Raw genomic sequence first — 13,591 nt, forward strand, 5'->3', positions numbered from 1 at the left:
TCATTTCTCTATGGGGCTCAGCAAAAAGATAAGTGATAACTTAAAAAGCATTGCATTTATGAGCTGTGGGTTAAAATGAAACAATAAGTAAGCTGCGATGCCGTGAAAAGGAACAGCACGATGAGAACTTAGCAGGTTGTGCACTAAAAAAGTTTCTACTTGGCAGCTGACTGATGCTAGAGTTTTTATGAAGGCAAAAAGCCTGTACGGTGTTTAAAAAAATCTAATAAAGGGGGCAGGTGATGCACAGATGGTAATAATACATGTTTGATGTATTTCACTACTCATTTTAAATCCCCCTCTACAGCCACCAAGACTAAAGATTTATGGACTAATGGTGCTGTAAAAGCATTGGAAGAAAGACCACAGATGAAAAAAAAGCATAATGTTCTTCAGCTGCAGCAGCAGCCATAACTACAGCAATACACTTCTTGTCCACTAGATGGCCCCCTTCTCACTGAGTCGAACAGCTAGAGAGCTCTACTGACATTCATGTGAATAAAATAAAAAGTGGTGGTTTGAGGTTGGAGGATACTTGCCTGCAGCTGGCTGGAAGACCATGTCTAAGAGTTTGTCGGTGGGGTCGGGAATATACCGGAGAACAATGCTTCCATCTCTGCTCGGGAATCCATTCTGCAACAAAGGGCAAAGGTGTTCAGGGCTGTGGCGCTCTCTGCCAATAGCAACACAGATAGGAAAGTCACTTTCTTGCCAGGTGCAGTTTGTTTTTCTCTTACCATTAAGCCATTTCTGCTGTGGCACGTTCCGATGCTGCTGTTGAGGCTCTGCAAAAACAAGACGAGATAAACCTGAGTTAATGTCTCATGATGACACCACAGCGAACGAAGAGCAGAAAATGGCATTTTAAAGATCCGTAACACATTTGAATATGCCTCTATTGTCCATGAAGCAAACACAAAGAGAAGAAAGGTTTTAAGTGCAGCTAAATAGGCAGCGTCAGACTTGGCAAATCCTTCATTTCTGTTGTCTTTCACTTTGGTTGCCTTTGATTCTGACTTCCTTCTTTTATTAATAGTTTTGTTGAAGTGAGTGTGTTTCTTTCAGCCATTGTGACTTATTTTAAAGCCCCTCAGGGGAACAATAAGTTCCCTTTGAATAGCGATAGTAATGTGTTTTTATGGTACCCGAGGAACCATAGCTGTCGTCTCAGTACAAGCTGATTAGGATCAAAACAAACGTCCACCGAGCAAATTCATATTCATTCAGGCAATGTGACGAGCTTTGTTGTGTCCGTCAGAGTCTCGAGTCAAAGGACTGTGAACGGCGTTAAAACCATGGAAACCGAGCGAATGAAGACCATGAGAGTGACAGCTGTGGCAATGCAATTACTTTCAACAAGAAAAGGAAATTAAACACGCTGAAGGAGCAACCATCTGTAAAAAAAAATGTCTCGACCCGTAGTGCCCCGACAGTGATATTACAAAAGCAGGCTTATGCTGAGCCTCAGTTGGACAAAGATTTTAAAAAGTTCTCCTGGTCGCCTGCAAAGGTAATCAAACTTTAAGGCTCGTATGAGCTAACCAGGCTGTCAGTAGCCGGCAGTGATCCCAGGTAGAAGAGTCAGACCTACGCACGGCCTTCACTGAACCAGAGGTAGAAGAGTTCTGCTCGTTCAGCCCTCATGAATGAAAGGGCACCTGGGAGGAAACGTGGGAGGGGGGTGGATGATGATGATGATGATGAGGACAAGTGCGTAGGGGTCAGGAAGAGGAGAAATAGTCCCAGCTGTGACCGTTAAACAGACTGAGGGCAAGCAGGTTCAGCAGGGTTCAGGCCAGGTACGACTGACCGCAAGTCAGAACAATTAGTGCGCCTCACCTCGCTGCATGATCACCTGGATTGAGTTTAACATGTCTCTGCTGCTTCCAGCAGAGGCTAATTGCTTTCAACCAGCTAAAAAAAAAAAAATGGACCCTGCGTTTATTTCCATTCTGACTCACAGGATAATGATTTACGCAGAAACCCCATTTCCCAAAACACAGATAAAACAGCAGCCTGTTGGTAGAGTGTTGCACTGCTGGTGCATGTGGTGCAATTTCTTTATCAATTAATGCTCCTTTGTCTGTGAAACTTTAGCCTGCCTCCACAGCAGCTGGTATTCCTCTTTCACTGTTTGGATAGAGGAGGTCAGCGTGAGTGATTGTGGTGTGTGCGTCTGCAGTAAAGACATGTGTGCCTCATTACATGTACCTATTCACATTTTTTCAGTTGATTCTACTGTGGCTGAAGGTTCACAGCATTATATATCTGACAATATTCTGGCTCATTCTGGCTAAAATCTTCACATGATTAAAAGCAAATGTAGTGAACCAGGCCAACAGCTGCTATAGTTTAAATTCCACTGCAGCCCAGGATCCAGTATCTAGAGGTAGGTTTGGGCCTATTTGTTGACACAGAAGTACTGTCTCATATCTACTGTATGGATTTTACTGCATATTTCATTTTATAGGTCTTTCTCTGAGTACACTGTTATCATGTTTTTTTCTCAGTTTTTTCCCTTTTTTGAAATGTATTTGGTTGATTTTGACCATTCATGATAGCGCACTATGAGGCTAGTCAGTGTAATTTGTAATTATACTGTTGGTGGACAATCACACAAAATACCTTGAGATGTTTACATGTACTGTGGGAGCATTTTTAGTAAAACTACGCCACCTTGTGGACGTTCCACAGGCTGTACCCTGTCCTCGCCACATGTGACTCAGAGGCCAGTTGAGTTAATAAATTATTTTGCTGCTCAGTGCACGATTGTTTGCCTGCAGTACTTATACGACGTGAGCCGTGGCGCCACAAATACCACCTGAGACACCGAGGCAGATGTGCAAACACACCTGATGGAAAACCTTCATTTTTTTCTGTGAAGTGGCTCACCGTGGAGTGCAGCAGCGGGGTGTGGGAGGTGCTCGGGCTGCTGAAGAAGCCATGTTGTGGCACCAGGTACTCATCTGCGTCCACCGTGTCCTCCATGTCCTCCCCGCTGATCAGGCTGCGGTATAATTTAGTGTCGGTGGGAATCGGCAGGTGCATGCAGTCATCACCCTGGAATGGCAATCCAGTTACCTCCATCAGCTTTGTGTGCTCAGTGTGTTGCTACAGTGCATCATCAAATAAAGTGAAGATAGAGGACTTTTAGATCTGAGGTGAAATTATACCTGAATGACCAGATAGCGAGAAGGATCCCGAGCCATCTTCGTAAACTCAGCTATCAGTTCGCGGAAACGAGGTCGGCTATCCGCATCAATCATCCAACCTGTGCGGACACACAGCAGATATCATTAGAAGACAAGAATATAATGTTCTGTTCTATTGAACAGATAAAATCATGTGTACATAAAAGCAGAGGGAGTAAACCTGCATCCCAAAAAGCTTACATTTCACCATGATCATGTAGACATCTATGGTGCAGATTGGTGGTTGAGGTAGTCGCTCCCCCTTCTCCAGGACCCCAGCTATTTCGCTGGCTGGAATCCCATCATATGGTTTGGTCCCAAATGTCATCAGCTCCCAAACTGTCACGCCTAGAGAAAGGAGGACAGTCGGCGTACGTCAGTGTGGTGAGCTGTCATTCACTTTGTTTGGCTCCCAAGAAAAGAGGAGAAATGAGAGTGACAGGATGTACGCTTTCCAAATAACACAGAGTATCAAAATAGAAATGTTGACAAATTGGCTCTGCTTGCAGGAGTGGGAGTTAGCAGGATGCATATCTGTGTTGGAGGAGCTGAAGAAGGAAAAGGAGGAAAGGAAGCCTGTCACTTCTGCCAGGGTCTACTGATGCTTTTGCCATATTGAGCGGAAGGCATGATCAAACCCTCGGGAAAAGACGATTTGGAAGCTGGCCCACACAAGAAAGCTGTCTGTGTGTGTGTGTGTGTGTGTGTGTGTGTGTGTGTGTGTGTGTGTGTGTGTGTGTGTGTGTGTGTGTAGGCATCTGTGTGCTCCTGGGCTGGAAGAAGCGTTTACACGTGTTGTGCCAATAGTCTCTGCTGACGTGCTATCGTCCATCTGAGACTGCTGGTGTGTAGGTGTGTGCTACCAGTGTCCTAAAATCGCAGATGCTAGCAAGATGTTCTCGCTTCTCATTTCGTGTTTCAAAATGTTGACAAGCCTTATTAAATCCAAAACCAATATCCAATCCGAGTCTTCAAAACGTCCATCTTCTCCTCGCCTCACTTGCTGTTAAAACACTCTGTTTCGCAATGAATAAATATTTCTCCAGTGAGACTGTCACCAGTACTCAGGAGGACAGAAGCTCAGCTGTTTTGCAAATCTGAAGTTACACAAGCATCCGAGCTCAGTCACTGGGTTAGAGGTAGAGCATGCATTCACAACATAAAGTGCAACACGTACCGTAACTCCACACGTCACTCTGGTGTGTGTATGTTCGGTTCAGGATAGATTCAAGAGCCATCCACTTTATTGGTACCTGTGGAGCAAAAATTACAATCTCCAAATATTGCAGTGACTTCCAAAAATGCGCTAAACATGATGTTCCTTTGAGCACATCTGGACGGTAAGCTTGACTGGACCACTAACACAGAAGACGTTTTCCTGCAGTCCTTTAACAAAGCAGGACTGTACTCCGTCTGTTTCAGCAGATCAGAACATTTTACATGCCGTGTTTGCAGGAGTGTTTTTAAAAGAGGGATGGCGAGAGGGTTAATTAGCTCATTAAAGTAGCAGCCTCAGCTCTACACTTGCCAATGGACTCTCAACAGTAATGTCTATACAGTAATGGCCTGTTAACAGGAGTAATACCTTAATTTGTACCTTAATAACATCCAGTCAAATCTGGCTTCTTTGCTCAAAGTGCTGCAGCACTCTCTCAGATTAAAATCCATTACTGTCTATCGCGCATGCAGGATGTAATGTAAGTGTGCTGTCACCTAGTGGTGCAGATTTCCATCAGTCATCCAAACAAAAATCCACATTTTATCATGAAGTTGCTGAAAATGCTAACGTTTAACAAAGATGTACATTTTAAGTACATCAAGTTTTTGGCACAATTTGCAGTTTACAGGAGCTGAGAAGCAGCATGCTGTCATCACACAAAGTGAGTCACACAAAGCTTAAAAAATGATTTCAGGGATGGTTTCCTGCATAAGGATTAAGTCCTGTTCCACACTGAGGATGCTTTTCAATGTCTTTCACGCGACGCAAGGCTTAATCCCTGCCTGTAAAACTGTCCTGTAAAGTTTAATTAACATATTTCAGGACGGCAACAACAAATGAAGGAGGTCTCAACAGTAGCAGGTGTTTCTCTTTGAGATCCAGTCCAGCTTTGTCCAGATGCATTTCAAACAACTGGACAGCCTCCACATCTGCACCTCTGGTGAGGCCGACCAATAAAACCTCTGGACAGAATCTGAGTATTGTGTTACATTACCAGGCAAACTCATTTTATCACATGTTTAGAAATAAATAATAAACCACAGATAGATAACGCATCAGCACAGATCAGTACATGTGTTACATTTGACAATAATATTGGATTTTGACCAAGTTAAGATAAAGAATAGAAATAATTGGGGATTATCATACTATGGTAAAATTATTCCATTATTGGTACTACAGAGAGACGTGTATACAGTACGTCACGCTGTAAGTAAACCTGAGCCCTACATGTTTTTCTGTGAGGAAAATGGTGTTTTCATTTGCATAAAGAAACACTGACGAGAGAAGGAACTTATCTGATTTGTCATTTCTCTTAGAACTCAGTTCACTGACAGAACTATTTTTACGACATCACTTACATAAGATACAATCTAGAGCAAAAATACCATCTTTGGTGACATGGAGCAAATTCATTCATCTACAGGAAGTCATCTGTCGAACAAGCGCCCAATTTGTAACAGGCAATAAAAGCACAAAGGGTTGTGCTTATTCAGGCCTATCTGTGTGCTACAGCAACCCACGGCTATAAAACTAAAACATGCATTTAAGGTGTTTTTGAACTACTCATGACAGGCGAGCCGACCCTGCGGTCTACTTTAATCTCCAACCAACCTTTCCACCATCTGCATGGTACTCTTTCTCATCCGAGTTGAGGAGTTTGGCCAAACCAAAGTCTGTGATCTTGACATGTTGAGGAGTCTTCACCAGGACGTTTCTCGCTGCCAAGTCACGGTGTACCAAGTGGCGCTCCTCCAGGTAGTTCATACCCTTTTGTCAAACAAACGACGAGGTACATGTTATTACATAAGCGCCTCACGTCTGATATGGATGTCAAAACACGGAAACATTGTTTGATCAGATACGAGAAAAAGATCTATGAGTGCTGAATGAAGCACTGATAGACTTGTCACTGTGATGAATGTCAAATCTTTCAACAGTATTTCTTAGCAGACAGAGGCAGCATGTACAGTGCTTTCATTACAAGCTCTCACAGTAACCCACGCAGACATGGGATGAACGGTGCTGTTATTGCAATTAAATAACAATGAAAAATTCAACTACTTTATGACCTGTTGTACCTATTGTGCAGACCCTCCCATGTAACTCGATGCCTTTACGAGGTTTCTGTCTTACCTTGGCTATCTGCACACACCAGTTGAGCAGGTACTGGGAGCCAATATTGTCCTTGTTCTCTCTGACATAGTCCAGCAGGCAGCCGTAGGGCATCAGCTGGGTGACGAGCTGCACTGTGGAAGTCAGGCAGATGCCGAGCAGACGACACACATGGGGGTGCTCCACGCTGGCCATCACATAAGCCTCCTGTGGCGTGCAAGCAGACACATGAAAAGGTTTTGTCATTCAATATTTAACATCATTTGGATGCAGTCAGGTGACACAAAAAACAATCCCCTTATCTTATACATGGGAAGAAAGAAAAAAATGCTAAATGATTGTGTGATAAGTGTCGTGTGATAGATTTCTTAGCAGCAGTCATTCCCGGCCGAGCACATTTTATGTGCCTCAGCTGAGAGTGGAAACTCTTAATAGGAAAGTGACTTAAAGACAAAACTATGGGCATAATTGGCACTAGCCACCAACAACAGGCTTCCTACAAGCAGATCCGTGCAAACAGCCTTTCAAACTGAGCTTTGTTTAGTAGGTTTCCAGTCATGAGTGCATTACTTGCACCCCAAATATTTTCTACATGCCTATTACGATATCAAAATTGTAGTAAATAACCATTTGATTGTTCGGAGCTCTGTAATCCTGACAGTCTGATGAGAAAGAGGATTCAAAGCACTTTTAAAAGCAAGCCCTTAAGGCATGAAGTTCAGAGGACGTGCACGTCCACCACAGCTTCCAGATGTACAGTGACTGAGCAACACGACCACAAAATCACAGGATCTAAGATGCACATTCAGCCGTTTGCATTATGCAGTTTGAACAGGCTGCTGCTTCCTCAGTGCGGCTACGGGGCTGCATTCCTTTCCAGAACACCTCAGCCTTGAGTTACACACAGACGCCCTCACACAGCCCTCCAGTGAATTAATCTCATTTCCTATAGCCCTGTAAGAGAGTCGCCGTGCAGAAACATGACACGTTCAGCATTAGAAAGAAAATAAGTGGTCATTAGTTTCAAATAAAAGTTGCATGTGCTGCAAATTACAGAACACATTACAGTTAAACTGACATCTGGGAAGCAGTAATTGTCACTCACTTTGTACCAACACACTGAGGTACTGCTGAGCCTTTTTAATCAAGTCAAAATATTGTGATAATTACTAAACGACGCGTGCATACCTCTTAACATTTACACTTCCACTGTCACTTCCCACCAGCACACACTTAACTGAAGTAGTTTGGGAAATAACATTTCAGATGAATTGCTTTCTTAGTTGTGACTCAGTATTCCAGTACGACATAAATCACTGAACCTACGTCCAAGATCTCTTTGTTTGCTTTTGGTGATGTGGCTTCTCTCAAAACCTTGATGGCCACTGGGATCTTCACATCCTCTCCCTCTGGAACCCACAGGCCCTGTAATGGACACACGCTTGTTATTTTACATGCTGTAGTTACACCTGAATCATCAAGGGAGCATGTGCACACACACAGATGTTAGCATGTAAAGCACAGCTACAAATGTGGACACATACTTTATGTACTGCCTGAGTAGCACTTACACAAGTACTGTGTTTAAGTACATGTATCTGACTGCTGTACTTTACATACAAAACAATATGACCAGTTCTAAATATGATGCAGTGTCAACCACCTCAATGAGTTAAAACATTAAAATACAGTTTACACTTAAACGCATCAATAATAATAATCCCTGACACTTAATGCTTAATGAATACTTGTACTTTTGATACTTTAAGTACATTTTGCTGCTTTCTGTACTTCAGTAAAATTATGAATGCAGGACTTTTTTTACAGCTTGATATTGGCAGTTTGACTTAACATAGTTGTCAATCCTTTCACCAGTATCCAAACCTATCCTTAGCCTTCACGGCTGAATGGCTAACCCCAACCCTAACCCTAACCACAACCATAACCTAATTTTACCCCTAGAACCAAGTCTTAAACCTCAAATAGCATCTGGAAAAAAAATGTGTTTACTTTCCAAAAACGATCTAACTCTCAAGGTCTAAAACTCAAATTGGTCCTCACAGAGATAGAAACTCCAGATCGGACGCGCTCACTTGTTTTTGTACTAAGAACATTGTGCTGACTTACATTTTCTCTCTGGGGATTTACCCTAACCTTGACCTAAAAGCTACCCTAAAATAGACGGTTAACTTTGTGGAGATCAGCCTTTTGTCCTCACAGGGAAGATACGTCCCCACAATGTCACTGTGTAAACACACACAAGAATAAACTGCATACACACACACACACACACACACACACACACACACACACACACACACAAATAACACTGAAAGTGAGAGTGGAGTCACTCAAGCATGATCTGGCAAGTTAAAAATGTGTCTTGTAATTGAAAAATTCAGAACAGATGTAGATGAGCGAAAACACTGATGGGTGTTGCTTATGTAGACTTGGCACATTCAGTGTTCCTCAGCTCCAGCTTCAATAAAGGAGCTGGAGTGTAATTTTGTCAACAAGGTGTTTTGAGACACAAACCTGAAACATGTTATTACCTTGTAAACTGTACCAAAAGCCCCTGATCCCAGCACTTTAATTTTCTTAAATTCAGGTTCCTTCAGGATCCGCAGCAGAGCCTGGTTTGGTGCCTCGCCACTTGGAGTCAAAGGTTCAACCAGCTGGAAAAGAAGGATTGAATATCTTACATACGGCCTCGCAGGCAGCGCAGCTTTCGTCTCTATAAATGAACCCCGACGTCTCAAAAACAGCTCAACATCATTACGTCTGGATGACTCCCTGCAGTGCGCCGTGACTCACTTCTTACCTCTCTCTCTTGGAGAAGTCTACGCATGGTTCTCTTCCTCTTGATGTGGCGTCGGCGTAGCAGCACAAAGACGGACAGGCCCGCAATAAGAAGAGCCAGCAGTCCACCAACTACACCCGCCGCGATCATGGAGAGTCCAGACGAGCTGAAAGACAGGTGGAAGCTGATTTAAGAGCGCAGATAGAAAACAGTGCGCATTTCTAAATTCGAGATTGAAAGTGAGATTAAAAAATTCAGGCGAAGTCAGTGCATACTTCAGCGTTGATGATCAGTGTTACTACTCACCTCACATTCTGGCAGCCTTCGAGACCGGGCGCAGTGCAGCTGTGAAAAAAAAAAACAATGCAAAGTATCTGATGTTAGCGCACCATCACTGTGCTTTCACACTGCAAATTCAGCAAGTCATCAAAAAGCGAATAGTCCATTGTTTCCTTATGAAGCTAAACAATCAGGGAAATGTTCTGCAATCAAGCAATGGCAGCCCCACTTCTGTTTCCTAACATTTAATTTCATCATGTGGGTGCGAAAACAATGAGAAGCTGATTTGTCCCGGTGAAAGCATCCAAGTTCTCTGTGCTCCACAAGACTCGGGTTCACGTTCTTTACAGTCATACGCAAAGCAATCCCAGTGAAGCAGTCGCTGACTAATGGAGGCGTCAATCACTCGACTCAACTAAAGTCTGTTAAACCGATGAAAAACAGACGAGCTGTGGAAATTTGTCATCACATTTTTATTCATAATAAGTTGCACAAGACAGTTGCAGAGGGTCATCGACACAGGTGTTTGCAGGGATTTAAGAGATATTCTGGTGCGGCTGAACTACTTCCCTCCTTAAGGCCTAAATATAATACGTTCGTCTGCACAGACAGCTGGAGACACCACACATAGTAGTTCTGTTTATGCTGCTGTCTGCTGCTTGAATCCACGTTCCACAGAACACATTCTGTAGCTTGTTGTAGCGTAGCCACCGACATACTGGAGTTAAGCGGACGTCCGCACAGAGCCTGCACGCTCACCCTCTGATGACTACTACTGAGTGAGTGCAGACGCTGCCACACTCATAATTTTGGCTTTACTAGTCAGTGTACCAGCCAACCACCGCCATGGTTCAATCCTGATAGCTCATCAATGTGAACTTTAAGTCTGCTTTCATTTCTGTCAAAGCTATTTTTGTCCTGTTCTACAATGAGGTTTGAACTTCTTTCCTTTGAATACCGAAATGAATGGAAACTGGTGGCAAAAGCAATGTATGCAAAATTAGAGTATGCTTTAAAAAACTTCCTCCTAAATTGTCCCATTTTTTCCATTAATCTCAGCAAAAAAAAAAAGGGCCCCATGTTGCCTGTAGACTGTGCCAACAGAACCACAGCTGACCCATCTGGCTTGGATCGAGTTACTGAATCCATACTTGGTCAGACAAATGCTTGTAATGCTTGGGAAAACGCGGTGCCAGTTCTCAGGTTGGCTGAACAATGCTTTTACCCTTGAGTGCAGTTTTTGTGGCATAGCTGGCACACTTTCATCTCATCTGCGTATTTCCACACCAGCACGTCGTCCTCCCCCGGCACGCCTTGGGGACATCGAGACACACAGAACAGTCCATCCTGGAAGTTGGCACACTTCGTGCAGTTACGAGAACCCTGGAAGCAAAAACAAAAAATGATGTTTACAGCTCTCTTTAGAGGAGTAGTAAATATTATGTAAACTGCTCTATCTCATCGAAATAATTTCTCAAAGCAAGCTGTACCTTTCTTCCTCATAAAGATGCAACTGTTTAGCAATAAAAACCCACCAAGATGTGTTTGGTGCTTCAGGTTCAGGTCAGTCTCTTCTCTGAGACACTTACTGCAATCAAGTGCTGCAATTGAATTTAATCATTTAATACTACTCGCTCAACCTGTCTGCCGCTGTTTTCAATAATGACACTTTACTCCAAAAATGGCCTTGAACTTGTTGTTTTCAGACACAGACGGGATTATGAGGGTATAAAAGCAGACGGTGCACCAGCTCGATCACACAGCCGCGCCCCTTATCCGAAACACAACACGTCTTGTGGCTGCACTCGCATTATGGTCTATTAAGGCTGCTGTTGATGGAGAAATTGGTGGAGCTAAAACTTGTGCAACAGATTCCTAATTGCGGTGCTCTTTGATGCTGAGTGACTGACACAAAAGTGTTTGCTGCTGATGTTTTAGATTCATAATAACGTCCACAAAGCTGTTCTGCAGCAGTTCCCGTCTTTTGAGGGGGTTTTTATGTATGTTTGTAATAACAGTTTAGCTGAAACACATACCGGCGCGCTGCAGGTTGCAGTCCCGTTCATGCGCTGACACTCGGGGTGACACTCCATGCAGGTTTTATCCACGACGGCCTCCCGCTGCTCTCTGCAAAAACAATAACAAAGCCCCGACAGACTCTCAGCGCTGGTGCACCACATTTCAAACAGTTACATGTGAAGTGACATTCCTGATCCCCGTTTTGAGGGCACGAGTTAAATTGTAAGCATGTCGAGATTCAATGTTTGACAGAGATCTGCAAAGATAAACAGATGTGAGTGGATGTGCCATTTCAGCTGCGATGTTTGTTTTATATCTACCGGAGGTTTAACTTCAAAATACCTCGGATCGTCGTTGGTCTCAGATTCGCTTCAATAACAAATCCCCAAACGCGGCTAATGTCCCAGTGTGGAAATGCTTGTGGTATGAAAATAGACTTTGAAGGAGTTAACTGTACAGCACACAGATCTGACGTTCAGACTGCTTGTTTGTGTACAATAAGGAAGACTGCATTTCAGAGCTTAAAAAGGCATTAAAACCCAGATTCCTCCCTTACCCCTCCAGGATGTTGCAGGAGTCAACACAGCTCCCATCACGGCTGTAGTCACGGCAGGCGAAACACATGTCCGGGCCTGGGCCCCAGCAGCCGGCCGTGGTACATTTCTTGTCACAAGTGTTGTTCCTCAGAGCTGAAAACAAACACACAATCTCAAACAGAGATCTTTCCCGTATAATTGTCCAATTTTGAAATTAGGCCTCATTAATTAAATCTGGCTTGTGCGTTGCGGAATCAGAAGTTTCAAAACAGCCTACAAAAGGATCTGAGTGGTCTGTGTGTGGAAAACCAAATTCAATTTACCACACAAGGACGCATCAGCATTTTCATCGATGGTGGCACTCTGTCTGTCAGATCTGAAGAGCCTCCTCCAGTGGCTTTCGTTGGTGTAGCACAGGTTCTGGTTCTTAATGATGACCACGTCTCCATCGCTGATCTCTTTGAGGGAGCGAAGGCCCAGGGAGGTGATACCGAGCTGAATCGCAACCAAACTGCGGCTACCGCTGCGAAAAAGAACAAGGTGGAACGGGAAGAGAAGAGGAAGAAAAAAGGATTCATGACAGCCTTGAATAACACTCAACTCGTGAAAAAAGAAATTCACTTCCTGTGAGCCAGTGGCTGTGAATCTCCAGGGGGTCTTTACGAGGAACATACCGCTTCGTTCGTCCTCGGATGATCTCCAGATTCTCGAAAGGACTGAGTGAGCTCATGCTCTCCGGCCACGTTTGAATCCACAAGTATCCTGAAGCAACAAACGGGGTGTTAATTGTGAAAATCTTTAGTGCGCATTTCGTGCGTCATGCATTACTCGCAGTCTTACCAGTAATTTCTTTAACCGTCTTAAACACATCAAGCTGGGAAGGATGCATCTTTGGTGTTTTGGTGAATGCATCCCTACAAATAAGAACAAACAGGTTATCTGCCGTCGGTAAAGGTGCCCAACAATCTATTGCAGGTGACACAGACAGGCTTTTATCGACTTACCCATAAATCGACGTGTGGATGATGTCAATGTTACCGTTGATTTTCGTGCAGTTTTTAAAGGAGTCAATGTTGGTGGCATTGATAGACATGGTGTGAGCCAGGTCTCCTATTCCAAGTCCATTACACACTGTAAAGAGTTAAAAAAAAATATATATATATATCAGTACAGAAACTAATTTTTATTGTACTATAGAATTCAGATCCTTCACTTCAGCAAAAGAAGTACTAATTATTATCAACATAATGTAGTATCAAAAGTAAAAGTACTCCTATGGCTACAGTATGTTCCTATATAGTATAATATTGGATTATTACTGGTGATGCATTAAGATGCCAGCAGCATTAGCGTGTTGGAGGAGCTAATTTAGAAGTTTACACACAATGAAGAAGATTCATAACAATCTATCAAATTCTATAATTTGATGACA

The 13,591-nt window shown here is 43.3% G+C and overlaps 1 protein-coding gene across 1 annotated transcript in view; it reads right to left on the reverse strand.

Moving 5' to 3' along the window:
* The window catches only part of egfra (epidermal growth factor receptor a (erythroblastic leukemia viral (v-erb-b) oncogene homolog, avian)), a 40,487-nt gene that overhangs the window by 3,009 nt on the left and 23,887 nt on the right, over positions 1-13,591 (reverse strand). Inside the window, exons 9-27 of the mRNA XM_076745213.1 lie at positions 13,164-13,290; positions 13,000-13,073; positions 12,834-12,921; positions 12,483-12,682; positions 12,180-12,312; positions 11,641-11,731; positions 10,830-10,987; positions 9,632-9,670; positions 9,347-9,491; positions 9,078-9,200; positions 7,852-7,950; positions 6,547-6,732; positions 6,025-6,180; positions 4,369-4,444; positions 3,393-3,539; positions 3,174-3,271; positions 2,893-3,060; positions 738-785; positions 540-633 (exon numbers count right to left, since the gene is read on the reverse strand). Coding sequence (XP_076601328.1) covers positions 540-633; positions 738-785; positions 2,893-3,060; positions 3,174-3,271; positions 3,393-3,539; positions 4,369-4,444; positions 6,025-6,180; positions 6,547-6,732; positions 7,852-7,950; positions 9,078-9,200; positions 9,347-9,491; positions 9,632-9,670; positions 10,830-10,987; positions 11,641-11,731; positions 12,180-12,312; positions 12,483-12,682; positions 12,834-12,921; positions 13,000-13,073; positions 13,164-13,290 — 2,250 coding nt within the window. The remainder of the gene's footprint in view (positions 1-539; positions 634-737; positions 786-2,892; positions 3,061-3,173; positions 3,272-3,392; positions 3,540-4,368; positions 4,445-6,024; positions 6,181-6,546; positions 6,733-7,851; positions 7,951-9,077; positions 9,201-9,346; positions 9,492-9,631; positions 9,671-10,829; positions 10,988-11,640; positions 11,732-12,179; positions 12,313-12,482; positions 12,683-12,833; positions 12,922-12,999; positions 13,074-13,163; positions 13,291-13,591) is intronic.

The sequence above is a fragment of the Chaetodon auriga genome, chromosome 12, assembly GCF_051107435.1.
Source record: "Chaetodon auriga isolate fChaAug3 chromosome 12, fChaAug3.hap1, whole genome shotgun sequence".
Taxonomy (NCBI): Eukaryota; Metazoa; Chordata; class Actinopteri; order Chaetodontiformes; family Chaetodontidae; genus Chaetodon; species Chaetodon auriga.